Source organism: Mesoplodon bidens (genome assembly GCF_964165515.1).
Source record: "Mesoplodon bidens genome assembly, chromosome: 18".
Classification (NCBI taxonomy): domain Eukaryota; kingdom Metazoa; phylum Chordata; class Mammalia; order Artiodactyla; family Ziphiidae; genus Mesoplodon; species Mesoplodon bidens.
The window spans coordinates 800,510-827,902 of record NC_138175.1 but is presented as its reverse complement, the minus strand read 5'-3'; the positions used below and the strand labels follow the sequence as shown (position 1 = coordinate 827,902).

Here is a 27,393-nt window from a genome sequence, read left to right as displayed (position 1 = left end):
GGGGCACGGCGGCCCCCGGCCCTCGTGATGTGCATGTACATATATACATATGCAGATACGTTTATATAATATATACACACAGCATATATATTTATATTCATGCTTCCTGGCCCCCGAGTTCATTTGGGGTCAGGCTCACTCCAGGACCCTCCCTGGGGGAGGCTGTTTCCTCTCAGGATTCCTTGAGTAGAGCGTGATGGGGGTGGAGCGGATGGGAACAGGTCTTCTCACTCAGACGCAGAGGGGGCACGTGGGCATACAGCAGAGGGGCTCTGGGGAAGAAGGTCCTGCCCGCACGTTTTCTTTTCCGGCAGCTTCCCCTCCCTGGGTGGACGTCCAGGCTGGGACAGGGGTCCTTGGTCCCCAGGGGGCCTGGAGCACCCCCCTCGCACCTGTGCTCTCCTAGCAGGGCCGTGGGCTGCGGAGGCACCTGGGAAACCTCTGAGTGGGCTAGGATTCCCGTTGGGCATCCCAGCCCTCCATGTGGAAGGTCTAAGGCCAGGCTCACTCCCGGCCCCCACCTGGCATCCGTACCCCGGCCATCCGCCACGCAGCCAGTGTCGCTGGCCTCACACACTCAGAGATGCGGGGATGGTGCTGGTCCAGGGGCCCTGGCGATGCTGGCGGTCCTTGTACGGGAAGGAGCTCTGTAAATTGTACACAAGGCCACTCCTGGCCGAATAAAGGTGGTCTCACAGTCGCCTGGCCGGGGTGTGCACTGAGAGCTCTCCAGTTGCAGGGGGGGGGGGTCCTGTGCTCCAAGGGCGGACACTGGGCTCTGAGGGGCCACCTGCCCACTGGTGCCGTCATGACATGGGCGTGCTCAGGCCCACTCCATGATCTGGCCATCTTGGTCCTACAGCCGACAAGGGCTGTGTGTGTGACAGCCACACAGCCTGCTGCCTGTCCCCTCCCAGCCTGGGGACACTTTGGCCTCATCCGCCAGATCTCTACTCCTGTTCTCCAGGCAAAGGGTTCCCTCAGGGTCAGCAGGTTTGGGGGAAACCTGTGGGTGAGCACCCGGGTGCTCTGCCTGCCCACAAGGAGGGGGGCTTCTGTTGTCACCCCCATCTTACAGATGAGGAAACTGAGGCTCAAAGAGGTGAGGGAATTTGGCCACAGATGCACAGCTTGCCCAGGATCTTCAGCCAGGCCTATCGGATGCCAGGCTCTAAGGCCTGGCACATGGATATGGGCCCGGAGGAGGCCCCAAGGGACAGAACTTGTAACAGACGGGCCTACGGGTGAGATGCTTTCTTCAGCTAGGGTCCAGGACCCTCAGTGACAATTAGAGCAGCCAGGAGAAACAGCCCATTCCCAGCACTTGTTTGAGCACTTCATGGGCAGGCAGTATTGTTATCCCCATTTTAAAATGAGAAAACTGGTACAGAGAGGGTAAAGAATTGCCCCCGGTCACACGACCAGCAAGGAGAAAGCACTTCCAAGGGCAGATAATCCTGCAGGTGCGGAAACAGGGCAGGTGACACGAGCAGGGCCATGCTCCCAATAGGGGGAGACCCAGGTTCTAATCCTCACAGGAACACCTTGAAGTGAAAGCCCATTGGAATAAACCCCATCCTGGGACAGCTGGGCTAAGCCAGGAGGGCCCACACGGCTCCAGGGTGAGGTCAGGAGGGAGGGTCCTGCTGTCCTGGCTGCTGGGGCTCACCTCCCGCCGACCCCAGGCGCAGAAAGCTGTAGTGCTGGCCCAGGGAACCCAGCCCTGCCTCTGCTCACCTAATTTAGATCCTGACAGATGGAGGTCGCTCGCTCTAGAACTGTTTACAACCAAGCTTCTCGCTGAGGACCAGGCCTTGGGGAGCACAGGGAGAGGCTCATGTTCAGAGCTGCCTGTTCAAGGAAGGCACCCCTCACAGCCCCCCGGCTGCCAACTTAACAGACGGCAGGGCAGGAAGCAGCTCCTGGTGACACTCCCCTCGTTTCCATCCACAGGTGAGGCGATAAGCCTGCATAAGCTGGTCACACCTTGGAACAGCAGTGACAGAATCTGTTTAACAACTAGCCTGATCCCTGAACAATCAGAATGTTTAGGAGGATGGTGCCCTGGAGGTCCTGGATGTGCTGAGCGTGACTCTTAGTGGCTGGGGTGGGGGGTGGGGGGTGTGTGTGAGGCAGCAACCACAAGCCAGCCAGCATGAAGCAGTTCACGATCGCAGTGACCAGTATGGCTGCCAGGCCAGCGGGACGAGCACTGGCACACACACCTGCTTCCCTTCTGGGGCTGTGCCAGCAGCCTTCCTCATCTCAGCTCTGGAGCCACAGACACGAAGGCAGAGCCACATTCTACCTGGGCCAGTTCCTTACTCTCTGAGTCCCAGTTTCTTTACCTATAAAGGGGAGGACATCTACCTTCCAGGGCCAGGTAAGAACTCAGGACAGGGCTTGGCGCCACAGTGAGGGTCGTCCGCGACCCTCCTCCGTCAGGGTGGGAGGGCCCCTTCCCCACACCAGACCATCCTGCCCTAGCAGGGGTTCTCAGTCTGCCTGTACACTCTAGTCCTCTGAAGACCTTTTTAAAAATGTCAATGCCAGACCCCACATTGGAATTTCTAGGGATGAGTCCTCGACCTTCACTGTAAAAATCCCCCCAGGAGATGATGACACACGGTAAGGGTGGCGAGCCTCCACCTTAGAACACGGATTCCCACACTAGACGTACAGGAAGATCACCTGGGACGCACTAATGACAAAAAACAAACGCCCAGGGTGTACCCTAAGGGTCGGTTTCAGCCTGCCGTGGGAGGGCGGCCGAGATCCGCAGCTTTGGGAAGCTCCTCGGCTTGGACGCGCCTAGTTTTAATGAGGACAGAACTGCCTCGCCGGCAGCCACTGGAGGCGGCCTGCAGCAGCTGGGCGCACCCCCCCCGCCCCGCGGCTCGCCCCCAGCTGCTGCCTAGCCCCGCCCCGCCGGCCCGCACTCGCTACTGGGGGCTCTGAGCCCCGCACCGTCCAAATGTTTCTCGCTGGCGCGCCTCCAGAAAATCCGGAGACACCCGCCCGCGGAAGCGCCCAAATCGCGCGAGAACTCTCCCGGAAGTGCCTGCGCCTCCTTTGATGCCACCGCAGACAGAGAGGAAGTTCCGGAAGGCCGCAGCGCGCAGACGCGACACGCCAGACTCGCGCCACCGCGCCTTAAGCGCGCAGGCGCGGCGTCCGCTCTCTTTTCCGCTCTTCCTTCTGCCAGTTTCTAGACGTCAGCAGCTGTTGGGTCCTATGTCGCGCCGGGCCCTCCGGAGGCTGAGGGGGGAACAGCGCGGCCAGGAGCCCCTCGGGCCCGGCGCCCTGCAGTTTGTCCTCCACGATGACGATGATGTGGAAGAAGAAGGCCCAAAGCGGGGGCCAGGTGGCCGGCGCCCCCGGGGCGCAGGGAAGGAGGGCGTCCGAGTCAACAACCGGTTCGAGCTGGTGAGGCGTGGGGCTGCCTGCGGTGGGGGCCCGGGGTGGGGGCGGCATGCGAGGAGGGTCCGTGACGTCATGGGCCGGGTTGACTGGGGTCTGGGCTGCAGTGGGGGGCGGGGCGAAAGGAGTAGGCGGTGGCCTGAGGCCGGGGGCGTGGCCACGTTGGCTTTGGGCTACGGTGAGGGGCGGGGCCATACCTCCGGGGGCGGGGTAAGTGGGGTCCTGGCTGCAGCGGGGTGGGCGGGGCCTGCCGTCGGTGGGCGGGGCCGCAGCGCAGTGGGCGAGGCTTCGCTCCTAGGGTCTGGGGTCGCCAACCCTGATTTCAGGGTTAAGTGTCTCCCTCGCGGTGCCGTCGCAGGGCCTTCGCAAACGATCTCAGTTGCTCCTCACAACCCAGGACTCGGTGCGTCGCTCTTGCCCATCGCTGCGTCCCCATAGCAGGTGTCTGGCACAGAGAAATAACGCCACCCCTCCACTCCCCCGACTCCGTAGCGCTGGTCTCAGTCTAATTTTGCACGTGCTCGTTCTCACTCCCTTGACCGCCCCGAGCGTCAGGTAGCGTGTCTGCTTTGCTCACCGTGTGTCCCCAGCACCGTGCGCCCGGCGCACACTGGGGCGCGACCGCGGTTGCCGAGTGATTGGAGGAGCACCAGTAGGTGTGAAGATCGTGGAGACACCAGCTGCCCGGCTGCCGTCTGTAAGGCCTGTTAGTCTGGCAACCGCTCCCAACTTCACAGGAAGTTGGCAGGTTAGGGGCCCATCCTAAGACTGGGGAGTGTGGGCTCCAGTCTGGGAGTTTGGTTTAGAGATTGTCCACGTTCCTGCAAGGTAAGAGGCAGCCTCACCCTGTAGTTTCTGCTGGAGGCGGGACCAAGTCCGTCTTCAAATTCTGCAGACTCTCCCGCCACCTCTTCTGAGCCTCCCTGCTCCCTTGTTTCTTGCCATTTCTTTGTTTTTAATTTTTTATTATGGAAAATGTCAAACACATGCAAAAATAGAGCAGTACAAGTAACCTTCACGGGCCCCCACCCAGCTTCCACGGTTCTCCACACACGGCCGGTTTTTCCCCAGTGCTCCCATCACGTCATTTATCCCTAGGTTTTCCAGTCAGTTTTTGACTTCTCTCAAAACCCTCAAGGCTTCTTTCTATCCCACTTGTTAACAGGCTGAAATGGGTTTGTGCTGAAGTCGGCTGTTTTCCCTGACTGTCTGTCAAGTGTACTTTCTCCTTATTCTGACATCCTCCAGGTTTAGTCTTCTTTTTTTTTTTTTCAGTCTTAAACAACAGTAACTCATTTGGAAAACGTTCACACGTTCCAGGCCCTGCTGCGATGTGGTGTGTCTTACGGTCTGGGAAGGTCATGTTGTCCCCGTTGTACAAATGAGGTAGTAAGTGACACCCACAGTGAAATTCAGGCTCTGGACTCTTTTTTTTTTTTTAAATAAATTTATTTACGTATTTATTTTTGGCTGCGTTGGGTCTTTGTAGCTGTGCGCGGGCTTTCTCTAGTTGCAGCGAGCGGGGGCTACTCTTCATTGCAGTGCATGGGCTTCTCATCGTGGTGGCTTGTCTCGTTGTGGAGCATGGGCTCTAGGCACGCGGGCTTCAGTAGTTGTGGCACACAGGCTCAGTAGTTGTGGCTCAGGGGCTCTAGAGCGCAGGCTCAGTAGTTGTGGTGCACGGGCTTAGTTGCTCTGAGGCACGTGGGATCTTCCCAGACCAGGGCTCAAACCTGTGTACCCTGCATTGGCAGGCGGGTTCCTAACCACTGCGCCACTGAGGAAGTCCCTAAAATTGTACTCTTAACCGTGCCCTGGTGTTTGTCTCTGAAGCGAAGTTAGTGTTCCTTCTGAAGAAGAAAGGAGGGTAGATGGACAGTGGGCCAGGGTGTGGGGATAGATGAAAAAAAAACAAAAGGCAGGTGCTTGTGTGTGTGAAGAGAGGGAAGAGGTGCTTCTCTGGACTCCCTGTGTATCAGTCAGGCCAGAGGGACCCAGCAGCTGCCCCTGCTGAGTGCTGTGCGGTGCGTATCCTCTGCTGCTCTCCGGCAGGACCCTGATGTTGCGCAGGCCTCCGTCGTAGTCTCTGGATTCAGACGCCATCTTTACATCATCTCCTTTAGATGTGTCGCGGACGTCTCAGGCTCAGTGTGTCCAGACTTTAATTGCCCCCTCTGCCTCCCCCAGCCTTTCCTGTCTGTTGAGGGCAGCTCCACTCTTCCTGTTGCCAAGGCCAGCAGCCTGGAATACACCCCTGACCTTTTTCTCTCGCACACCACATGCAAACCCTGGTGAAGTCCCGGGCGGCTGCAGGTGTAGCACCTGCGGTGTGGCCGTCGCCTCTGCCTGGATACTTCTGACCCGGTCCCGCTCGTCCTCTTGGCCTCTGCAGCCTGTCTGGGTGCAGCAGCCACAAGGATCCTGTGAGGCCCACGTCTGCTCTCAGCCCTCCTTTCTCACAGCCCCCCAGGGCCCGGATCGCCCGCCTCATCTCTCCCTGATCTCGCCCACTCTGCTCCAGCCACAGGCCTGGAACGCAGGTCTCCCCGCTGTCCCCTCTACCCGGAACACCCCATATTCCTGTGTCGCTTCCCCCGCTCAGGCTTCGCTCAGATGTCACCTTCTGAGTCTTGCTTACCCTTCCCACCGATTTAAAGTTACAGCCCCTCCCCCCCGTTCTTCTGATCTTTCTCCTTTTTCCCTGGAAGTTATCACAGAACAAATGCTACAAGTTACCCACGTGTTCTTTTTATCTCGTGCTGCTTGGCCCCCACTGCCAGAGAGTATCAGCCGTGGGAGAACAGAGACTTCGTTGTTCCCTCGCGTGTCCCCGCCCCCGGAACAGTGTCTGTTCTCGAAGGTGTGCGGAGAGGTTGCGGCATGAGTCAGTGTTTCCTCTGAGGACAGAGTGTGAGTGTCTGCACACGGGCTTTGCATCCTGGCTCCGCCTCTTCTTACGTGTGAGAACTTGGACAGGGTTCCTAACATACGCCTCGGCTCCCCTGTTTCCTGGGGCTGATGTTACTTACCTCATGGGGTTGTCACAAAGGGTCAGTGAACTAACGTGTACAGCCCTTAGCCCATGCCAGGCGCACAGTATTCAGCATATGTTGATATTAAATCATGTTGACAGCCAAGAACTTCAATAGAAACGTGACCCTAAGTGGTTTAGAGACGTTTCTAGGGGCTGGTACCCCCCTCTCCCCCTGGGGAGTGGGAAGACACCCGTCTGTGACCTAATGGCTGGGACTGTCCTCTTTGCTGGCTCTTGGGTGGGTTTCCTTGGCCTTAGATTAGAAATCATCTTTCCTACCTCATTCAGAGTGGTTTTTGAAAATCGGTTTTACTGAAATATAATTTATATGTAATAAATGCACCTGTTTTAAGGGTATAGTTTGAGTTTTGCAACATAACGTACTGTGCAACTGTTAAAAATGGTGTTGTAAAATAGAATTTATTAGTGTTTTGGGGTCAGGGACCACTTTGACAATCTGATAAAAAACCACATAAGCTTTTAAAAACTATCAGGATTTATTCTATATCATTGAAAAGTTTTAGTGAGGAAGATTATTCTTTTCTGAAGAATTACATGTTTATGTCTCTCTGTTTTCGTGTACAATATAGTGGCCAGTCTCTGAAATAAATCTAGTTCGGAAGAAATCTAAATTGTGTAATTAAATAAAAGCAAACTTGTTCCAAAGTAAGCGTCATTGATGAGGTTGCTCTTGTTTGACTGGAATAAGAACTGGAGGTTGTTCGGTGACCGTCAACTCGCGGACATGGGTCATCTTCATGTCTGATGCCCAGTTCTGCTGGCAGCAGGAGCCAGACCCTGGATTCACATTCACAAACGCATTTGGTAACAGGTGGTATTGGAACCCCTGTAGATTTTTTCACTGCTCAAGGGCACATTTGGTCGTGGATTACAATAATTTTCTAAGGTTCTTCAGGTTAGCTTCATGTCACATCACTTCTTTTGTCCTCAAGGCTGTGAGAAAACCTTTAGCAGAGGTGGCCTCATCCATGCCAGTTTCTACCTACTGAAAGATGGTAGAAAGATGAGGCTTTGTCATCCCCAACTGCATGCCAGAGAATAACTTCCTCAGTAATGTAAAGTTTTAATGTTTTCCCTCTTTTAACAGGAAAAATAACTTTTTTTTTTTCCAGTAGCACTCTTAGGGGCCCTAAAACGAAAGGCGTTTTTTGTTGTGTTTTGTCTTTTTCGGCCGCACCGTGCGACTTGTGGGATCTTAGTTCCCCGACCAGGGATCAAACTGGGCCCCAGCAGTGAAAGTGCCGAGTCCTAACCACTGGACTGCCAGGGAAGTCCCTGAAAGGCTTGTTTTTATAGAGCCAAAAACAATCTCTCAGTAAACCAAGCAGTGGATGAATGGAAACAAAAGTAAGATTTCAGCTTCTAGCCATGGCAGAATAACTGGTACTAGAGCCACCTTCTTGCCCTGAATAACTCTAAAACTAGCAAAATGCATGAGTGAACTGTTTTCAGACATTAGACAGCAAGCATTGCAGGTCTGAGGTCCCCTAGCCCCCTGTGCCGGCTTTCTGACTGGAGACACTCTCCAGAGATGAGCACAGGGAGGCTGTCCCAGCAGATCGTGGTGCTCATGCTGAGCCAGGGGACAGATCAGATGTGGGGTCTGTAGAAGTGGCTGGAGTTAAGGGGGAGGGTGCTGGAGAGAAGGAGTTCTGGAAATCTGCTCGGAGTCTTGGGCTCAATACTAAGCTGTATTGGGCATAGAACAGCCAATAGGGGAAGGGCAACACGAGACACTCACCACCGCTCAAGCTCCCAGGGTTGGGAAAACATTCAGCTCTGACCGACCAGAACACACAGGCTTAACCGAGAAGCCTGGTGACCAGTGGAAGCTTCAGAAAGGCCCTTCCATAGCAGTAGGGCTAACATCACCCTCCAGTGAAGAGTATTCTATGCCCGTCTTATGATAGCTAAAAATAAAGTTTGGAGGTATTGTGCTAATCTGCAAGTAAATTAACTGCCTGCCTGAACAAATGTCAACACTTTATTAAGTAAAAGGACAAAATCTTGTCACTCAGTAGTGTAGCATCATGATAGCTAGCACACACTAAAAAATGACCAGACACATGAAGAAGCAGGAAAATGTGATTCATAACCAGGAGACAAAGCATTCAGTAGAAACAAACCCGGTAAAATCATACACAGACCTAAGACAAGATATAAATATATTCCAGGATTTAAAGGAAAGCATGAATGTAATGAGGGAAAATATAGGGAATCTCAGTAGAGAAGTATAAACTATAAAAGGGAAAATTCCAGATGTGAAAAATATATATTATCTGAAATGCATAACTAACTTAATGGTCTGAATTGCAGATTAGATACTTGAGAAGAAAAGATGAGTGATCTTGAAGTTAAGGCAAAGACACTATCCAGACTGTCCAGAAAGGAGAAAAGTAGCCTCAGTCCTTTGTAGGACAATATCGAGGAGTCTAATGTCTGTAATTGTGGGAGCGGAGCAGAGGCAGGAAGTTGGGCAGAAAAAATACTTGATGATATAGTGGCAGAAAAAGTCCCAAATTTGACACAAAAGAAAACCCCATAGATCCAAGAAGTTCAACAAACCCTAAGCAGGATATGATTTAGCAGCAGTTTGAATCATAACTGCTGTAAACCCATGGTGACGAAAAGTCGTAAATGAAGCTGGAGGTTAGAGACACATTACCTACAGGGAAGCAATCACTGACTTATCTATTGTTAGATCAGAGCAGGCCTGCAGACAGTGGGTCACCATCTCTAAAGTGCCGAAAGAGAAGTGGACCTGGCATAGTATATCCAGTGAAATGCTTCTCAAAAATGAATGTGAAATAAAGATGTTTTCATAAACCCAAAAGCTGAGAAAATTCATTGTCGAAAGGCCTACACTAAAAGAAATGTTAAAGGAAACTTCATCTTGAAGGTAAATAATACCAGATGGGAATGTGGATGTATGTGAAGGAGTGCTGGAAACGGTGAATATTGGGGTAAAATACATAATCTTGTCTAGTTTTAAAATTTCTTTTAAACATCGTTTGCTGTGTAGAGCAAAAGTAATAGTGTATTGTTGGGTTTATAACATGTGAAAGTAAAATACGTGGCCAGACTAGTACTGGGAGGAAGAGCAGAGTGGGCTGGGCCGTTGGGTGGTCTCGTGTTTTCTGTGACATGATAGAATATCTCATGAAGGATGGTCTCGGCAAACCCCAGAGCAGCCACTAAAAGTATAAGGCAGACACAGTGTGCTGCTGGTATAAATGCAGATACACAGGCAAGCACCGCAGAGTCAGAACTTCAGAAGTGAACTCACACGTAGTCCACAGGGTTTTTCCAGAGCAATTCAGTGGGGAAGGTAGCATCCCTGTAAGACATGGTGTTAGAACAACTGGCTGGCGGTGTGGGGAGAGATGAACTTCAACCATACCCGCTCCTCCACACACACAGTCACAGCTCCACACACTAAAACTATCACACTTTTAATAGAAGTCGTAGGAGGATAGCTTTGATGTTCCTGGGCTGGGTCTAGGAAGCACTAACTAATTATAAGAAAAGGTTGATACAATGGACTTCATCAAAATTTAAAACTTTTCTGCTCATCAAAAGATGTAGTTAGGAAAATGAATAGGCCTGCCACAGACTGAGAAGGAGCTCACACGAGTCATGACAGAGGCTTCGCCTCAGAGGATGTGGCCCCTCAGTAACAAGTCAGCCCAATTTTAGTGAACAGACACTTCCCAAAGGAGTGGGGAAGTACTCAACACTATTAGGCTAAAGGTAAATGTGAATTAAAATTGTAATACAGGGCTTCCCTGGTGGCGCAGTGGTTAAGAATCCGCCTGCCAATGCAGGGGACACGGGTTTGAGCCCTGGTCCGGGAAGATCCCACATGCCGCGGAGTAACTAAGCCCGTGCGCCACAACTACTGAGCCCGCGTGACACAGCTACTGAAGCCCGCATGCCTAGAGCCCGTGCTCCGCAACAAGAGAAGCCACCGCAATGAGAAGCCCTCACACTGCAACGAAGAGTAGCCCCTGCTCGCCACAACTAGAGAAAGCCCGCGTGCAGTAACGAAGACCCAACACAGCCAAAAATTAATTAATTAATTAATTAAATTTATTTTAAAAAAATTGTAATACAATACCCCTGTGCACCCACCAGAATGGCCAAAATGAGAGCATGTGGGGCCAGCAGCCTTGGTGGGGGATGAAATTGTCCGACCGTTGGAAACAGGCCTGGCAATTCAGCATAAACCTGACGCCTCACACCCCAGCAACCACTTGTGAACACTTACCCAGAAGACCTCAGAAATCTTCATAGCAGCTTAATCCACGGTAACCCCAAAACGGCAACAAAAGACTCCCAATGGATAAACTAATGTGATATAATCCATGCAAAGGAATACTAGTCGCCAGGAACCAGGAGCTAATGACTAATACAAGAACGGGACAAACCTCAGAAGCCGTACACTCCAGAAGACAGTGACCGTGCGGGCACGGCGTCCTGGGACAGGCAAAGTCACAGTGGAGAAAACCCTAGGCTTCTCCAGCATTGGCAGGAGGGTTAGCTGGGGGTGGGATGAGGCCTATATTTCTGGCGTCACAGGAGGGTTTTGTCTCTTGATAAGAGTGTAGGTTACACAGCTCTGCCGGGACTTGCCCTGTACATTCATTTCAAGAGATGTAAATTGTACCCCGGTTTGGTTTTGTTTTTTAAAGAAAAAGCTTCCTACCCCCCAGCAGAGATCCAGCCCCTCCCCCGTCCTCACTGAAGTGTTCATGGTGCCTTGTCCTAGCGATTCCAGAGAGCACACAGGCAGCAGACAAGACCCTCTGGAAATAGGGACCCGTTTGGGACCTCGAAACTGATGACCATGGCAGCTCCTGGATTGCAAGTCAGATCGACGTCAGGACGCTGGACAGCGTGGGTAGCAGCGTGGGTGGCAGCGAATCGTGCTCCTTCCCAGAGCTCTTCCCAAAGCTCCGCAGGGTCCTGCGTGCAAGAGTCAGAGCTTTGCTTTCCGGTGAAGTTGACCTTGGCATGGAGCTTCTTATAAACTGGAATTTCTGGAAACACCTCAAGCTTCCACAGGGGGCTCAAAAATGAGAATTTTTTTTTTAAGGATGTGAGCATGACAATAAAAGTAAAGCAGTCCTGGGCTTCCCTGGGAGGCGTCACCAGTGCTGAATGCGGGACAAAGCGTGGGGCTGTTCCTCCGGGACCCCTGCTGTGGAGAAGAACCGTCCGCGGGGCCCTCACTGCAGCTGCTCCCTTCGCACCGAGGTCCACGGCGGGGCCTGGCCTCACGGTGCTGTCCCCACCGCGGTCTGCGTGGTGCTATCGTTACAGAAAAAGATGTGTGAATTTGCTAGACAGGCAGGCAGCACACAGCCCTGAGCTTCATCCTTGCTGCGTGGGAACCTCCGCTGGTGAAGATGCGAAACCAGGGAGCACAGACGCACATGTGTCCCTTCCCTTGAGACTAAAGTCAGAGCCCCGGGCCCCGTGGGGACAGGCAGTGGCCAGTCGCTGAGGACTTCGCCCCAGTTGTGGGTGTGGGTGTGGGTGTGGGTGTGGGTGTGGTATGCGGGCCTCTCACTGTTGTGGCCTCTCCCGTTGCGGAGCACAGGCTCCGGACGCGCAGGCTCAGCGGCCATGGTTCACGGGCCCAGCCGCTCCGTGGCATGTGGGATCTTCCCGGACCGGGGCACGAACCCGTGTCCCCTGCATCGGCAGGCGGACTCTCAATCACTGCGCCACCAGGGAAGCCCCCCGGTTTTGTTTTGAAATCATCTCAGGGTTCTGGGGGTTAGAGTGGATTTTATTTTTATTTTTTTAGCTTTATATTTTTCGGATGTTCTGAATCTTTTATGTAGTTTTTAAAATTTATTTTTGGACCTCGGTGAACCAGGTTATGTCCCTCTGATCTGGCTCGTGAAGCGTGGTGTTGGTGCTGTGTGTCGCCTCTTTTGTTTGCTGATTCATTTACTAGCAGAAGGGCCAGAACTTGTCCCGTGACTTGTCGCTGCCCCGTCTCCTCCAGAGCGAGGGTGTGAGTCTTCCGGGACCTTCCTTTCAGCATCGTGTTCCTGAGGTCTGCGTGTGCACGCGAGCGTGGTTCGTCCCTGTTCACCGCTGTCTCAGGCTCCCCTGACGGATGCGTTTCCGTTCTTATTACTGAGTATCTCCTGGGCCTTGTCTTCCCCCAGGCACTGGTCCTGTCTGCTGGTGTGGAGCAGCTGGCCGGAGCCCAGGTGGGAGGAGGGAAGGGTGAGGCGTTAGCCGGGCGTGTGTGTTTACTCTGGGGTGGTGCTCGGTAGGGGGAGAAGTCGTCCCGTGTGGGATTCCTCAACACGTCACCCCTGAGGACAGATCCCGTAGCCACATGGCGCCCCAGCGTTCTCTGGGACCGTGACTGAAGTGGTCCTGGCCCTGCGCTGCTGAGAGGGGAGCGCCGTGGCCTCTGCGCTAGCGGACATCTGTGGTCCTCCCTCTGCAACCTCAGCGACCTGGAAGGTGCCCGCCCACCTCTCCCCGCAACCCGCGTGCATCTGAGAGTCACCTTTTAATCTGTGACTAGGATGCACCCGTAACGCCCTTGCTCCCCCGTCTGTGTTTCCAGATAAACATCGAGGACCTTGAGGAGGCGCCTGGGGTGAACGGGGACAGGACCGACTGTCTGCTCATCGACGCCGCAGCCTCGGGGAACAAAAGGAGGGCCCAGAGTGGACACTCAGAGTCCAGGAAGGACGGCGACGTGGCGGGCGCGGCGGTTCCCCCAGAGCAGGTGCAGCTCCCCCTACACACCCCGCTGGCGTTCCCTGAGGGCCATTTTGTGAATTGCCCGGCTGCCCCCAGACTTCCTTGGGAGCCCTTATCAGATGGGCTTGGAGTCCTCAAGACGGGTGGCGGCTGGCGAGGGGCCCCAGTCTGGGTCCCCTAGACACGTCTCCCCGGCACGGGGCCTGCCCCCTCTGTTTTGGGAGAGTGCCCTTCTGCCCAGGTGGGGTGTGTTCTTTGCGACTGTGTGTCTGCAGCTTGGGCCGGGTGGACCAGGGCCCTTGGTGGATGCACTTGAAGAGACACGTAGGCCAGGTTAGGGGTGGGAGTGGCGGCTGAGCAGCACGGTGAGGAAGTGGGTCCCTGTAGGAGGCTCCTCGTCGCTCACCCAGCAGGTGCTCACTGCAAGCCAGTCTGTGCCCTCCAGGCACCTCTGGTGCAGCTGGGTGCTCGACTGGTCTTGGGGTGCCGGGGGGCTTCCTCGAGGACTTTCACACTGACGGTAGGTGGTGGCCGGGGGAAGGCACGAGAGGTCTTGAGGTGGGGGGGCTGCAGGTGTGGCGGCCTGCGGTGCGGAGCCCTGGGCTCCAGGCCGGCTGAGTGTGGCAGGGAGTGGTTGACATGGTGACGGGTGAGAGCAGAGGGCAGGTGGGTGGAGGGTCCAGGCCCCGTGAGTGGTCAGGGAGACCTCAGAAAGGTGGGGGCCAGCCCGAGTCAGGGAGACCAGTGGGAGGTGTCAGTTGCTGGAGAGAAGTGGGTGCGTTCGTAGGACGTTCAGAAGGTGGGCGGCCGGCCGGTGGGCCTGCTGCTCCGCCCCCCTTCAGCTGGCGGCTCTGGTTCTCGGAGGATCTAAGATGTCGTCGTGTCTTTCCATTGACCGAAATGAGCTGCTTTTGTCAGTCTAATACAGGTGGCAAACTCCGCAAGAAGAAAAGGAAACAGAAAAATAAGAAAAACGCAGCAGGAGAAAGCTCGGTATGTGTGGCTGGTGGATTTGCTCTCTGTTCTTTTCTGAATGTTTCTCGAGGTGATGTTGAAAACATTTCGTTTTTTCTTGCTATTTTATTTGACTGATTCAGAGGTCAGGGGAGATTACCAAACTTGTTCACTTCGATCCTTGAGGGTTAGAGCCCCCCTCTCCCTGCTTTCCATTTTCTAGCAAACATCCGAAACGGTGCTCTTCCGATGGCAGAGTCCCTTCCTGGTCTGTGATTCTGACTGTTCCTCTTACGAAGCATCTCTCCTTTTTTCTAAATGTACGTGCAGTACAGGGTGTTCAGATCGTACTGCCTTTCGGGAAGGAAACACAATATAATACTTGTTCTTTGTAAGAGTAAATCTTGCTGTTGATGGTTACTTATAAAGTCAGCAAGTCAGTGTGGTAGTGAACATGTCATGTGGGGACTTGCAGGAGAACGGGCTGGAGGACATCGACCGCATCCTGGAGAGGATTGAGGATGCCAGCGGCTCCAGCCGCCCAGGCCCGCCCCCACTGAGTGCCAAGAAGCATGTCCTGTATGTGGAGCACAGGTGTGGCCTCGCTGAGTGAGGAGAGCTCGTCTGTGGGGACAGAGGGGAGGGGACGGGGCAGCCCTGACCTTCCAGGACCTTCCTCTAGCTCTGTGTGTCTGGGAACGTTCTTTCTTGAGCTGCATTAAAGCTGCCATTCGGGGGTGAATTTTCCATCCCCTGTTCCTGTAGGTGCTTAATGAAACCCTGTCCCTACCGCAGACTGTTGCCAGCATTAAAAATCAGCCACCTTCCTTCCTAAGGCAGCGAAGACCCCTCGATCTTGTGCCCCGGCTCACGCTGCTCTGACTCGGCCTGGCGAGTGGTGGCCGGTCTCGGCCACGGGCCGTGTGGTTGCAGAGAAATCAGGCCTGCTGGAGAGCCGTTCTCTATGCTGGGTCCTTATGTGACTTTCTCACATTCCCAGGATCGTTTTTAACATACTCAATTTCATTTTTCTCTGTAAAATTTTCAATTCTCTAGACACTTGAATCCAGACACGGAACTGAAAAGGTATTTTGGTGCCCGAGCCGTCCTGGGGGAGCAGAGGTAAGACCGACACTGCTGTGTTCTCAGCTGAGGGAAGGGAAGGGAGGGTGTTTACAGCCACAGTGAAACAGGAAGCCCATGGGACCCGAAGGGGAGTCGAGGAGAAGTCGCGTGGCCTTGTCTGTGGCTGCTGGGCTCCATCACTCACCGCCTGCTCTCCCCCGCGGGTCCTGGTTTTACAAAGATCCTGAAGTTTGAGCTTCTGGCCTTGAAATCTTAGCCAGATTCATTTTTGCTTTTCGGTCGAGAGCAATACCCATGTGGGGTTTGGGTTCTGAGATAAGTTGGACCTTCGTGAACGTGAGTTCTGGTGGCTGGTGCTGTGCAGTCAGCGCCGCGGGAGCGCCCAGAGCGTGGGGATCCCGGACCTCCTGTGGGAAAGGGGCTCTTCTGTCTGGGCTGCTCCCTCGCAGGGTCCAGCCCCGACTGTGGGAGCTTTCCCTCGACAGAGGCTCATCAATGCTGCTTATAAAAAAGAGCTGCTTATTCAAGCAGTTCCGAGCCGTCACCCTTGCCCCCCACAGATAACCCTTCGAGGCTGTTTGCTGCGCATCCTGGGCCCCGTGCACATGTCTTGTTTCCTGGGGCCGTAGGGTTTTTCTCTCTCTCACATGCCTGGTTTGCACGGCTGGGTCCTGAGCACCACTTAGCCTGCGCTGCTGTACCAGCAGCATGGGGGGAGCAGGCGCCCAGGGCACAGGTGTCGGGGTGCGTTTGGCTGCAGTGCCTGCGGGCACTTGGCGTGAGGGTGCCCGGGAGGGGTGTCACCTGCTGCCCCCCGAGAGTTGAACCCCTACGCCCCCCGTCTGCGTGCTGCTTCCTCTTCGGATCCATGGCAGGTGTAGGAGGCTTTAAAGTCTGTCATACTGTGAAGACGAAAGATAGTCTCCATGTGTTTGTTTTTTTGGTCTTTTTTTAATTGGGGTATAGTTGTTTTACAGCGTCGTATAGTCTCCATGTGTTTGACTTCTGCTTTTTGTTTTGTTTTGGCCATGCTGCGTGGCATGAGGGATCTTGGTTCCCCAGCCAGGGGTTGAACCCGTGCCCCCTGCAGTGGAAGTGCAGTGTCTTAACCACTGGACCGCCAGGGAGGTCCCTGACGTTTATCTTGTTAGATGATGACTGAGGTTGAGGATTTTTTTCATGTCATTTGCTCACACTTTCCTTGTGTTTCTCATCGCATTTGCTTTATAATTTGCTTTTATTTTTGCTGTAAAGTTATTCAGGACATAAGGGTCTCTGACTTTGTCTTCTTTCTTGGAATATTAATGAAAAACATTTAAACTCAGGATGTTCCCCTCTTTTACCTGGATTGCCCTGGGCTGGACCTTCCACCCCAACCCGCCCGCGCTTCCTTTGCATCTGCCTGGTCTGTCTGTACATGTTCGCCTGGTCTTTGTTCTGGGCAGATTATACTTATTACTACTAGTTAGTTAATAGTGATTGCCCTTATTGTTTTTCACAGTGTTACTGTAGTTGTTATTTATTACGTTTCCTTCTTTAAACAGTGAAGTCCTGTGCACGGGCTCCCTTGAGAAGCCATGGCCCCTCCTCGTCCCCTCGCCCCACTTGTGTCCGGTCCCCTCGGAATCTCCAGGTGCCGTGTGTGCTGCTCTCTCCCGGGTCCCCCCATCTGGACCTCCTCTGCTGCTGGTGTCTGCCCCCCCGTTGGCGCCCCACCTCCCAGTGGCAGCCTCTTCTGCGTGGACAGCTCACCACAGGGCTGGACCATCCCTGGGATTCCATAGACAGGACAGTTCTGAGCATCCAGTTAATTCTCCTTTTTTTCACAATTACCGGTTACCCAGAATCATCCCACATTTTAGTTTCCTTCAGATTTTGACCATGGTTTTCTTGAAGAGTTGTTTTCTCTCCTGCAGTTTTTTACTTTTATTTCCTCCCATTCCTAACACAATCCAGATTTTTACTCATTTTTTTTCTTAATGAAATAGTTCATATTATCAAAAAAGTATACAGAGTAATATACATGGGTCCACTTGGCCACTACTCAGCCCAAGAAATTAAGCATCAGTGATACAGCAGAAAGCCCTTGGTGTGACCACGGCTGTGAGGAGGGGCTGGCACCTGCAGCAGAGACCCCCGGATGAGAGAGAGCCGCAGCGCTGGGCCTGGGGGAAGGAGCTGGGTCGCCCTGCTGCCCTCTTGTTCTCCTGTGTCTGGCTGGCTTTCTTCCGGAAGTGTGTGGGTGTTTGCTGCTGACGCCCCATCTCCGTTGCTTGTCGGGGTGGGGTCTCCCGAGAGGGCAGGTGAGAAGGGCCCTCTGCCCTGTGCAGCCGCGTCGTCCATGGGAAGGCAGCTCATTTGTGTCCGTGGGTCACTGCCGGCTCGCTCTCCCCTGTCGTCTTCACGTTAGGTTCTCACCTTCTGTTTCTTTCCTCCCTTTCCCGACGTTTTGCTGGACTGCGGGTTTCCTGTTTTTCTTCCCTCTCCCGTGGTGGTTTGGTTGCTCGGGTCGCAGGCTGCCGTCTCGTCCGGCAGGGCGACAGCCATTGTCAAGGCCGTTTGCGCTCTGTCCTTGGCCTGCCCTTGCCTGCAAAGGTCCGGCAGCGGAGGTAAAGCCGTACCCTGTGTGTTTCTCCGCAGGCCGCGGCAGAGACAGCGCGTGTACCCCAAGTGTACGTGGCTGACCACCCCTAAGAGCGCCTGGCCCCGGTACACCAAACCAGGTGAGGGCACGGGGCTGCAGGGCCACGCCTCTGCGTGTGCAGAGCCAGCGTGCATGTGTGGGGCCAGGGGGAGCCCCCCGTCTGGGCACAGACCCCCACCCGCCGTGTGTTTTCTCGACCACGTGCTACAGCGTTTCTCCACCTTCTTCCCTTGTGCTGTGGATCCTACGCCATAGGAAGCCATCAAGTTCATTTTTTTTTTTTTTTTTTGCGGTATGCGGGCCTCTCACCGTTGTGGCCTCTCCCGTTGCGGAGCACAGGCTCCGGACGCGCAGGCTCCGCGGTCATGGCTCACGGGCCCAGCCGCTCCGCGGCATGTGGGATCTTCCCAGACCGGGGCACGAACCCGTGTCCCCTGCATCGGCAGGCGGACTCTCAACCACTGCGCCACCAGGGAAGCCCCATCAAGTTCATTTTTAAACAGTGGTATTTTATATTTTGTTGCAAACGAGAGTAATTTAATAATTAATAATTTAAAGAAAATTAACATTGATTTAATAATTTAAATTAGTAATTTAAAGAAAAACAGCAGCAATGCAGAAAGGTTTGGGCGCAGGGTCGTGCCCTTCCGGGGGGGCTTGGCTGTGTGGCATCAGGATCATGGGGCCCTGGGGCCTGGGATGCCCTGCGAGAGCCCCTGTGCTCAGCGAGGACACAGGAAGCCATGGCCCTAGTGGGCGTCTCGCCCCCCTTCTCCTTCACTCCCATATTCCCAGCAGTGGCCCCTGAGCACAGCCAGAGAGAGGGGCTCGTTGCCACGGGGTCCTGTAGGGCTGCCCTCGATGGGGCCGTCAGGAGGGTGTCACCAGGGGCGTCCTGGGACCCTGACCGGTCTCCTGAAGGTGATGAAGGGAGATGAAGTTGTCAGGCTCGTGAGAAGTCCCTGGACCCCGTCCACCCAGAGTCAGTGCAAGGAGCAGAGAGAGGACGTCGTGGCTTAGCAGTCCCTGTCGCCTCGGAGGCCTGGCAGTGGCCCCTGTGCCCTGTCCCACGCCCGCCTGGATCATGGCTCTAAGCAGACAGTGTCTGGGGCTGACCAGATGGGGTGGGGGAGGCGGGCTGTGCGTGTCCCCTCCCTGTTGTCCTGGGATGTCGCTGCTCCGTCCACGCTCCTGGGGGGAGGAACGTCTTCACAGGAAAGGTGTAGAGGCGCGTGTCACTGGTGTGGCCCGAGCTGTGGGCAGTCTGCCCTGGACATCCTGATGCGGGCACCCCCTACCACCCCAGGTCTGTCGATGCGGCTGCTAGAGTCCAGGAAAGGCCGCTCAGCCTTTGCCTTTGAGCACAGTGAGGAGTACCAGCAGACGCAGCACAAGTTCCTGGCCGCCGTGGAGTCCATGGAGCCCAACAACATCGTGGTGCGCGGGCACCCTGGCGGGGTCGTGGAGGCGCGGGGCGAGCCAGGTGCCGGAGGTGGGCCCGGGGCCTTCCTGGGCCTCGTCCTATCAGCTTCCTCCTGCCTCGTAGGTCCTGCTGCAGACCAGCCCCTATCACGTGGACTCGCTCCTGCAGCTCAGCGACGCCTGCCGCTTCCAGGAGGACCAGGAGATGGCGCGGGACCTCGTGGGTAAGGCCTAGCGGGCAGCCCCACCTCAGTTGTTGGGGACATGGTGGGTTTGCCAGGACGTTCTTTAAGTAACAGCTTTATTGAGATAAAATTCATCTACCATGAAATTCACCCCTGTAAAGCATACAGTTCCTTGGTCTTTAGTATATGCAGACTTGTACAGCCTCATCCCTGTTGATTCTGGGTCACTTCCACCATGTGTGAAAGAAACCCGCCTCCCCTAGCCCCTGGCAACCGCCGGTCCACCCTCTGTCTCCGGACTTTCCTGTAAATGGAATCACGACACACGTCTCCATCTGGCTCCTGTCATTTACCGTGACGTCCTCAGTGTTCACCTGTGTGAGCCGTGTGTCAGGACGTCATTCCTTTCGTGATGATGGATGGTCCACGTTTCGTGGCCTGTTTCCACCCTCGGCTCCTGAGAATCAGCCCCTGGGGGTGCGTGGGCTTCGTGAGAGGCGTGCGGTTCCTCCGGCCGGAGTGGGCGTGGCCAGGTCGCACCTCTGTGGTTGATGTGATCCCCGTGGGCACGTCCTCGCCCATCACTTTACAACTCCTGGTCTCGTGGCCACCTCCCTTCTGGAGCTTTCCTCAGGAGCCACAGAGGACGGGTTTGCAGCCGCCGCGCCGAGGCTGACAGCCGCCCTGTGTCTGTTGCCTGCAGAGCGCGCGCTGTACAGCATGGAGTGTGCCTTCCACCCCCTGTTCAGCCTCACCAGTGGGACCTGCCGGCTGGACTACCGCAGGCCCGAGAACAGGTGAGCCGGCCAACCAGGCGTTCATAGGTGCATACCATCTTCCCTCGCGAGTGTGTTGTAGGCGTCACAGGTGACGTGGGTGCTAGGGTGGGTGCAGGGGGAACAGGTGCCATGGGACTGTCCATGAGGGGTCCCTCTGGGGTCCCGGGGCTTCGCGCTGTGTTTAAAGCTTGAATGCAGGAGGGCTGGACCTGAGGGTGGACGGATCAGGCAGGCCTGGGGTTTAAACTTGTCCGCGTTAGGAGGGAGCCTCGCCGGCCACCTCACCGCGATGGGACCTGTAGTCGTGTTTCCTTGCGTGCTTGGACTCAGTCCGCAGCCCATGTGTTTGGGATCCTCGGGAACACCTTGCGGGCAGCAGCTCGAACGCAGCCCCATCGTGTTCCTGTCACACATGCCCGTGGGACCCTCTTCCTGCAGACGCTCCTCCCCCGAAGCCCCCGCTCTCAGCAGCGCAGGCCTGAGCGGACACCGCGGCCTCCCTGCTGACCTCAGCCTCTAGCCTCTCACGCTCCGCCTGCTCTTCAGGGCCCTGCAGGCGTGGGCACGCTCTCCGCTCCGGGCGCCCCCCCCAACCCTCCCCACCCACCCCCTGTTGTCTCCGGCCGTCCCGGGTCGTGTCCCTTGTAGGATGTGTTCTCCGGCCTGGGGGTTGTCGTGGGCCCCAGGGCACAGTGACCCCCACTGCACAGATTGTCTGCAGGATGTGTGGGGTCTGAGTTTTCTCTCTTGCTTCTAGTTGTGTGAGCTTTGTTTCTCCAATGAAATTCTTAGTTCTTTGCGATGCTATAGAATACTAACGTTCCCAGGCATTAACAGGGCAGGGAGCTGTTGATCAAAACAACAGTCCACCAGGATAAATCTAGATGGTAATTGCAGTAGATGTTAACTCTCTTCCCTTAAATGATAGTTTTTTTAAAAAATGCCCAAGAAGATGCAGATGTCCACTAACAAATCGGCTTGGTTTTCTGTCCGTGCACACACACGTGACTGCAAACAACAAGCAGAGTCACCTTCTCTGCAGACAGGACCCTGGCGAACGTTTGCGCTGATTAGGCCACACGGGAAATGCCAGCGAAGCCCGCGGGCAGAGGGTGGACGCAGTGCCGGACGAGGCGCCAGGCGACGTGCTCTGCTGCCTGCCGTGCGCTCACTCACGAGGAACTGTCTTGGGTCTAGGAGCTTCTACCTGGCCCTCTACAAGCAGATGAGCTTCCTGGAGAAGCGGGGCTGCCCACGCACGGCGCTGGAGTACTGCAAACTCATCCTCAGGTAGGGCTGCTGCTCGCTCCCGCCCCCGACCGGGCCACGGCCCGTGGGCGTCCGCGCCGGCCCACTGTGGGTTTTGTCTCCCTCTGCTCGCCGTGCTGCCTCCGGAAGCCTTGAGCCAGACGAGGACCCCCTGTGCATGCTGCTGCTGCTCGACCACCTGGCCTTAAGGGCACGGAGCTACGAGTACTTGATCCGCCTCTTCCAGGAGTGGGAGGTGGGTGTGAGCACACACCAGGCCAGGCAGGGACGCCAGGGGTTAGAGTCCGGGGCTCCAGGCGGGGCAGGGACGCCAGGGGAGGGTCCCGGGCAGACCCCAGGGGGCCTGCCTTGCCGCCTGCTTACACATGAGCGCAAGCGTGCAGAGGGAGCCGTGAGGTGGGGGAGGCCACCGTGGCTCGACCCCTGGACGCGTTGGTGCACATGGGGTCTGAGACGGGCAGGAGGCAGGCCATCAACTGTCTCATTTATAACCTGCATTTCGTATCCTAGTGGTGCTGTTTTAGGTACACTGGGTTATAGATAGCGTAGTAACGTACATTTCACCTGTTTTCTTTTTGATCTGGCTGCTGTAAGGTGTAGGCTGGCGCTGTGCTCCTGTTGGGCGGCGCCGTCTCGGGGACACCTCTAGCCGGGAGCGGGGGGGGCAAGAGGTGACAGCCGTTTATTTATCCTGTGCGTGAATTTCTTCACAGCACGGTTCGGTGTATAGTTGAAAGACAGCTATGTAAACTGGTTTGAACTCTGGATCATGTGGCCTGGTTGGGCGAGGATTCCCCAGTGCGCGGTCTAGTTCACACAGGTTCCTGGAGTTCACGGAAATGAAGCTGCTGGGCACCGCCCATGGTGGGGCTGCACCAGGACATCTGGGGGGCAGAGTGGGGGGAGGTTACAGAAGTCTCCAGAGACCGAGCGGTCACGTGACAGAGAGCGTCGTGCGCATCTGCGACGTAGGCGTGGTGGGGGGGAGGCGAGAGCCGGCCGGGGCACCAGACGTGGAGGTGGGGCGGCCCCACCCCCCAGAGGACCCCGGCCCCTGCCTGACGCTGAGCCGTGGGAGGTGGGCGTCCACTCTTCCTGCCCACCTGGCCTGGGTCTGACCGCACACCCCCAGGTCTTTTCATTTGCCTTTTCTGCACGGAGAAGGGGGACAGCTCGCCCAGGGACATCCAGGCGCCCGTGAGCTCTGCCTCTTTTGTCTGCACCACCGTGAAACGCCCAAACCCCTCGTAGGCTCATCGGAACCTGTCCCAGCTCCCGAACTTTGCCTTCTCTGTGCCGCTGGCGTATTTCCTGCTGAGTCAGCAGGCAGACCTCCCCGACCAGGAGCTGAGCTCTGCGAGGGAGAAGGCCTCTCTCTCGATCCAGCAGGCGCTTCTCATGTTCCCTGGAGGTGGGTGTGTCCCCGCAGGCCCCGCGGGCTCGGAGGGGTCCCAGCGCTTGCCCCAGTCTCTCGGGAAGACGCATTTTCCCGCGGGGCCTGCGGGCGCCGGGGCTGTAGTTTGAAAGCAGACTTTGCTGTCAGAACGCCTGGAGGTTTTAGGGTGTCCTTAGACATGAACACTTCAAGCAGAACTTACCACCTGTACGAGACGCATTTTCTCTGGCGCTGGGCTGGGTGTGAGAGAAAACGGGGCAGGAGGGGCCGAGTCAGCAAGCTGGGTGTCCTTGTCCTCAAGCCCCGGTCCTCACTGGGGTGAGGGGCTCAGAGTTAGCTTCGTCCTGGGTCCTCTTGGATGACCTGCTGGTTTCCGTGGGCCCCTAAAGTTGTGAGTGTGTGGACGGGAAGAGGGCCCCCGGCCCCTCTCCTGGGCGACATTCTCAAAGGGTCTGTGACCTGAGAGAGGAGCCTACTGCCCTCTCAGGCCCTGGTGGGGCTGGGGTCCAGCACCGCGTGCAGCTCCGCAGGGGCTGGGCCGTGCAGCTCTGGCCCTCGCGCTCCCTCCCTGGCGGTGAGCCTCCCTGTGGGTGGCCGGGGTGACCCCTGGTTGCTCGGGGCTCCCGGCAGACAGCATCCTCAGCCAGCCCCTCCCGCTCCTCTCAGCTGGGCTCCATCCACACGGGCTGCCTGGCTGGCTCTGAGCCACGCTGGCCCTTCCCGATGAGGCCCCTGACGGGGTGTTAAGGCCCTGCGTGGGGGGCTGTGGCCGCCTGCAGGGCCTGCTTGCCAACCCAGAGTCTCCCTCCTTCATCCAGGAAGCTCCCTGTCAGGCGCGTGGCTGTAGTGGAGCCCGTCCCTGGGAGGGCGCTGGGGCAGGGGTTCCCTGTGATGAGGGCGTCCAGTGCACGCGCTCAGGGCTCCTGCGTCAGTCCCCTCGGGTGCAGATGGGGCTGCGGGGCAACGGGACGGACAGCCCTCCGTGGTGGCAGGGGCTCCTGGGCTGGTGTGGCAGAGCGGCTTCCCCTGCCCCTCAGCCCTGGCCTTGCGGGCGTGACGGCCCTGCTCCCCCCCGCAGTGCTCATGCCGCTGCTCGAGTACTGCAGCGTGCGCCCCGACGCCGCCATGGCCGCGCACAGCTTCTTCGGACCCAACGCCGAGATAAGGTACAGACTGGTGGGCGCCCTGGGCAGGGGGCGGGCCTGGTGGCGGGACTGCCCTCCCTGCAGGGCTCTGGGGCCCTGGCCACGTGGGCATCAGCCTGGCCTGTTGGACACAACGGGGGCCCTGGGGCGGTAACGTCCTTGCAGCCGTGAGTGTGGTTCAGACGCCTATATTGGCACCCGCTGCCTTTTAAAATTTCTTGTGAAACGTGAAGAAAAATGTGGGACTTGGGAGCCAGCCACCTCAAGCCCGGTCAGGAAACCGGGGCGGGCTCTCCGGTGTCTGTGCGCACAGGGGTTTGCGTTCTCCTTGTATTTAGATTCTGATCGAGGAACTTGTTCTTAGTGAGGACGCTGCACAGAAGCAAATGCCTGTGTGCCCTGCCCCGGGGTCCCTTTCCCTCGTCGGCAGCCCCCTCTGGGCAGCCGCTTTCCCCTCCAGGTCGCCAGCACGCCCTGGATGCCCACAGGCACCGGCGGGCGCGTGGAGCCGGGGCCTGTGGGGGTCTCACAGGCCCCACTGCCCACAGCCAGCCCCCCGCCCTGAGCCAGCTGGTAAGCCTGTACCTCGGGAGGTCCCACTTCCTCTGGAAGGAGCCGGCCACCATGAGCTGGCTGGAGGAGAGCGCGCGCAAGGTTCTGCAGGCGGTGGACGCCGGGGACCCCGCTGTGGAGGCGTGTGAGAGCAGGTGAGCCTGGGGCCGGGCTGTGGGCGGTGCTCTCGGGGCCAGGCCTGGCTCGCGGGCGGCGCAGGGCCGCGGCCGCCTCCACCACTGCCCTTCATCTCCCCGGGCCCCAGGCGCAAGGTGCTGTACCAGCGCGCACCCAGAAACATCCACCGCCACGTGGTCCTGTCGGAGATCAAGGAAGCCGTTGCCGCCCTACCTCCGGTAAGGGAGCGGGCTGGGCTCGGGCTTCTTCCTGCCAGCAGCTCTGCCCCCGGGTCGGGCTCACGGACGGAGGCCCCTCCCCTCAAAGACGCTCGAGTCCTGAGAGGCACAGCCGAGCCTGCAGCTTTCCGTGACCTTGTGGGGCTCAGAGCCGTGACCTGGTGGCTCGCAGCCCCGAGGCCAGTAGCTGGCAGCCTGGGAGGGAGGCCCTGACATTTCGCAGGGCGGTCACAGCATGTGTGAGCGGAGGTCCTGTGGTTCCCACGCCCGCGCCGGTCCCTGGGCTCATCCCCGTCCTCTGCGCGGGCCCGATGAGCGTCCTGCGGGAGGAAGGGCCCTTCTGCCCCCTCGCCCAGGGTTTCAGTACGGGGAGCACAGCCTCGCAAACGAGGGCCACTCCGTCACGCTGTTCCCACTCCCAGCGGAAGGGCCTGGTGCAGAGTGCAACCGACTGAAAGTCGCCCGTCTGCTCTGTGCCTTTTTGAAGGACGTGAGCGCGCAGTCTGTGCTGGGCTATGACCCTCTGCCACCCTTGGACACCGTCTACTCCTATGTCAGACCCGAGAGGTACTTCCTGCCCTGCTCCTTTGCCCACACGGCTCCGAGGTCAGTGCTGGGGCTCAGGGGGAGGGTCTGGCTGCCTCACACTCAAGCCCTCAGAGAACATGGTGATCTGGGGTTACGGATCAGCTGTTGCAGGCCATGTGTTTTCACTTATTTGTCCATCTAAGGTCGTTTCTCTGTCAGGTTCTGGAGCAAGTGGTGGAGATGGGGTAGGAAGCAGTTGTAGAATCCGGGAATAAATGTAAAATCAGAACTGCAGTAAGAACCTGTGAGGAAACAGCGGGTGAGCCTGACACGTGAAAGGCTGCTGGTTTCCAGCAGGAGCCTCAGCCTGTGCGGAGGCCCCGCCAGGGACGAGTGTCTGGCAGAGTCAGGCTGGGATGCAGAAGGCCCCGAGGCCCAGCCAGGAGAGCAGGGCGGGCACCGCGGTGCCCGAGTCTGCAGGCTGCCTTCAGAGTTGGCTCATACAAAGGCTTTTTTCCCCCTTTCCTTTCGGTCTTTAAAGCTTTACTTCGAGTAATTGCTTTACTTCACGTAGAGCCCGTAGTCACAGAGTCACCGACCTGGGAGAGTCACAGACTGTCTCGTTTCCAGGCTTCAGGCGGACATACTTTGTAGAAAGAAGTCCTTTTTGTTCTCTGCTGAATTATGAAAGTTAAGAGTGTGCATTCACAGGGAAATATAGTCCCCAGTTAAATTCTCAACAGGTTAAGATGAAAATTATTCATGATCGGTGTTTGTGGCTTCAACACCAAGCTGACGTGCTGGGCGTGGTCACACTGAGGATGGCTGGGTGCTGTGCTGGCTCCAGGCGCCCGGAAAGTCCAGGAGGGCCCCCCCACCCCCCATGACGCATGCCCCAGAATCTTCACTCCTCACCTCTGAGCGAAGGACACTTTGAAACACAGCTTTTCTCAGGAGCGAGTGGGGCTTGGCTGCAGCGGCCCCACTCTCCACTCCACTCAACTGGCCACGTTCCGAAGGCCAGCCCCACGCTGGACCCCGTGCACCTCGGGCCTGAGCCATCCCCCTGCCGCTCCCGCCCCCTCTCTCCCCAGCCGCCGCGGGGGCTGCCCTCGTGGCCCCGCCAGGGCCTTTCTGACCGTCCTGACTCCCCTTCCAGGCTCAGCCCCGTCAGTCACGGAAACACCATCGCCCTCTTCTTCCGCTCCTTGTTGCCAAACTACACCGTGGAGGTACGTGGAGCCCAGCACGTGGGGGCCGCCAGCCTCAGAGACCGGGTGTCGGGTCCCGGGGCGGGGGGCGGTGGGCTGGGCGGGGGCACGTCCCGGAAGGCACAGCTCAGACGAGTCTCACTGCTGCAGGGGGAGCGGCCGGAGGACGGAGGGGCCGGGGGTCCACACCTTGACCAGGGCTTGAACAGGCTGATGCTGGCCCTGCGGGACATGATGGCCAACTTCCAGTTCCACGACCTGGAGGTGCCGCGTGAGGACCACCCCGAGGGCGACGGGGAGTGGGACTGAGGCACGGGCGGGGCCCCAGCGCTGTGCAGTTACGTTCCTGATTCTGTGCTGGTCGGAGCGGCCAGGTCCCCGACCTAGAGGTGCTGCCGTGTTGTCCGTCTGCCTCTGCTGTTCTATAAACGTGAACGGGTTGCGCTCTGCCCGGCGTGAGCTCTTCCTTCCCGGCGCTGCGGTCGGCGCCCCCAGATCCGCACACCCCCCAAGGCTCCCCGAGAGCGTGCCCCGCGGCCACGCACGGCAGAGCCCCAACCCTGGGCAGGACCTCCTCGCCGCTGCCCTGCCGGCCTGGGGCATCGCAGAGCCAGAATCCACGCTCGCTTCAGGGAGCGCCGTCGGTGGGGAGGCCA

General features: G+C 57.1%; 1 protein-coding gene across 3 annotated transcripts; it reads left to right on the top strand.

Moving 5' to 3' along the window:
* The first annotated feature begins 3,121 nt into the window (after window positions 1-3,121).
* Window positions 3,122-27,186, top strand: TCF25 (TCF25 ribosome quality control complex subunit). 3 transcript variants are annotated; one of them, XM_081216614.1, is made up of 18 exons: window positions 3,123-3,426; window positions 13,071-13,235; window positions 14,129-14,203; window positions 14,640-14,758; window positions 15,221-15,286; window positions 17,891-17,973; window positions 19,201-19,331; window positions 19,441-19,540; window positions 20,205-20,298; window positions 21,478-21,570; window positions 21,679-21,784; window positions 22,801-22,960; window positions 24,024-24,111; window positions 24,639-24,797; window positions 24,908-24,998; window positions 25,486-25,604; window positions 26,686-26,758; window positions 26,888-27,186. In XM_081216614.1, the coding sequence occupies exons 1-18, from the start codon at window positions 3,235-3,237 to the stop codon at window positions 27,044-27,046; spliced, it is 2,073 nt and encodes a 690-aa protein (XP_081072740.1). In that variant the 5' UTR covers window positions 3,123-3,234; the 3' UTR covers window positions 27,047-27,186. The 3 variants fall into 3 exon arrangements, with proteins under 3 accessions (XP_081072739.1, XP_081072740.1, XP_081072741.1); XM_081216615.1 differs by having other exon boundaries at window positions 3,124-3,426; window positions 25,486-25,565; XM_081216613.1 differs by having other exon boundaries at window positions 3,122-3,426; window positions 25,486-25,565; window positions 26,686-27,186.
* Window positions 27,187-27,393: the final 207 nt, after the last annotated feature.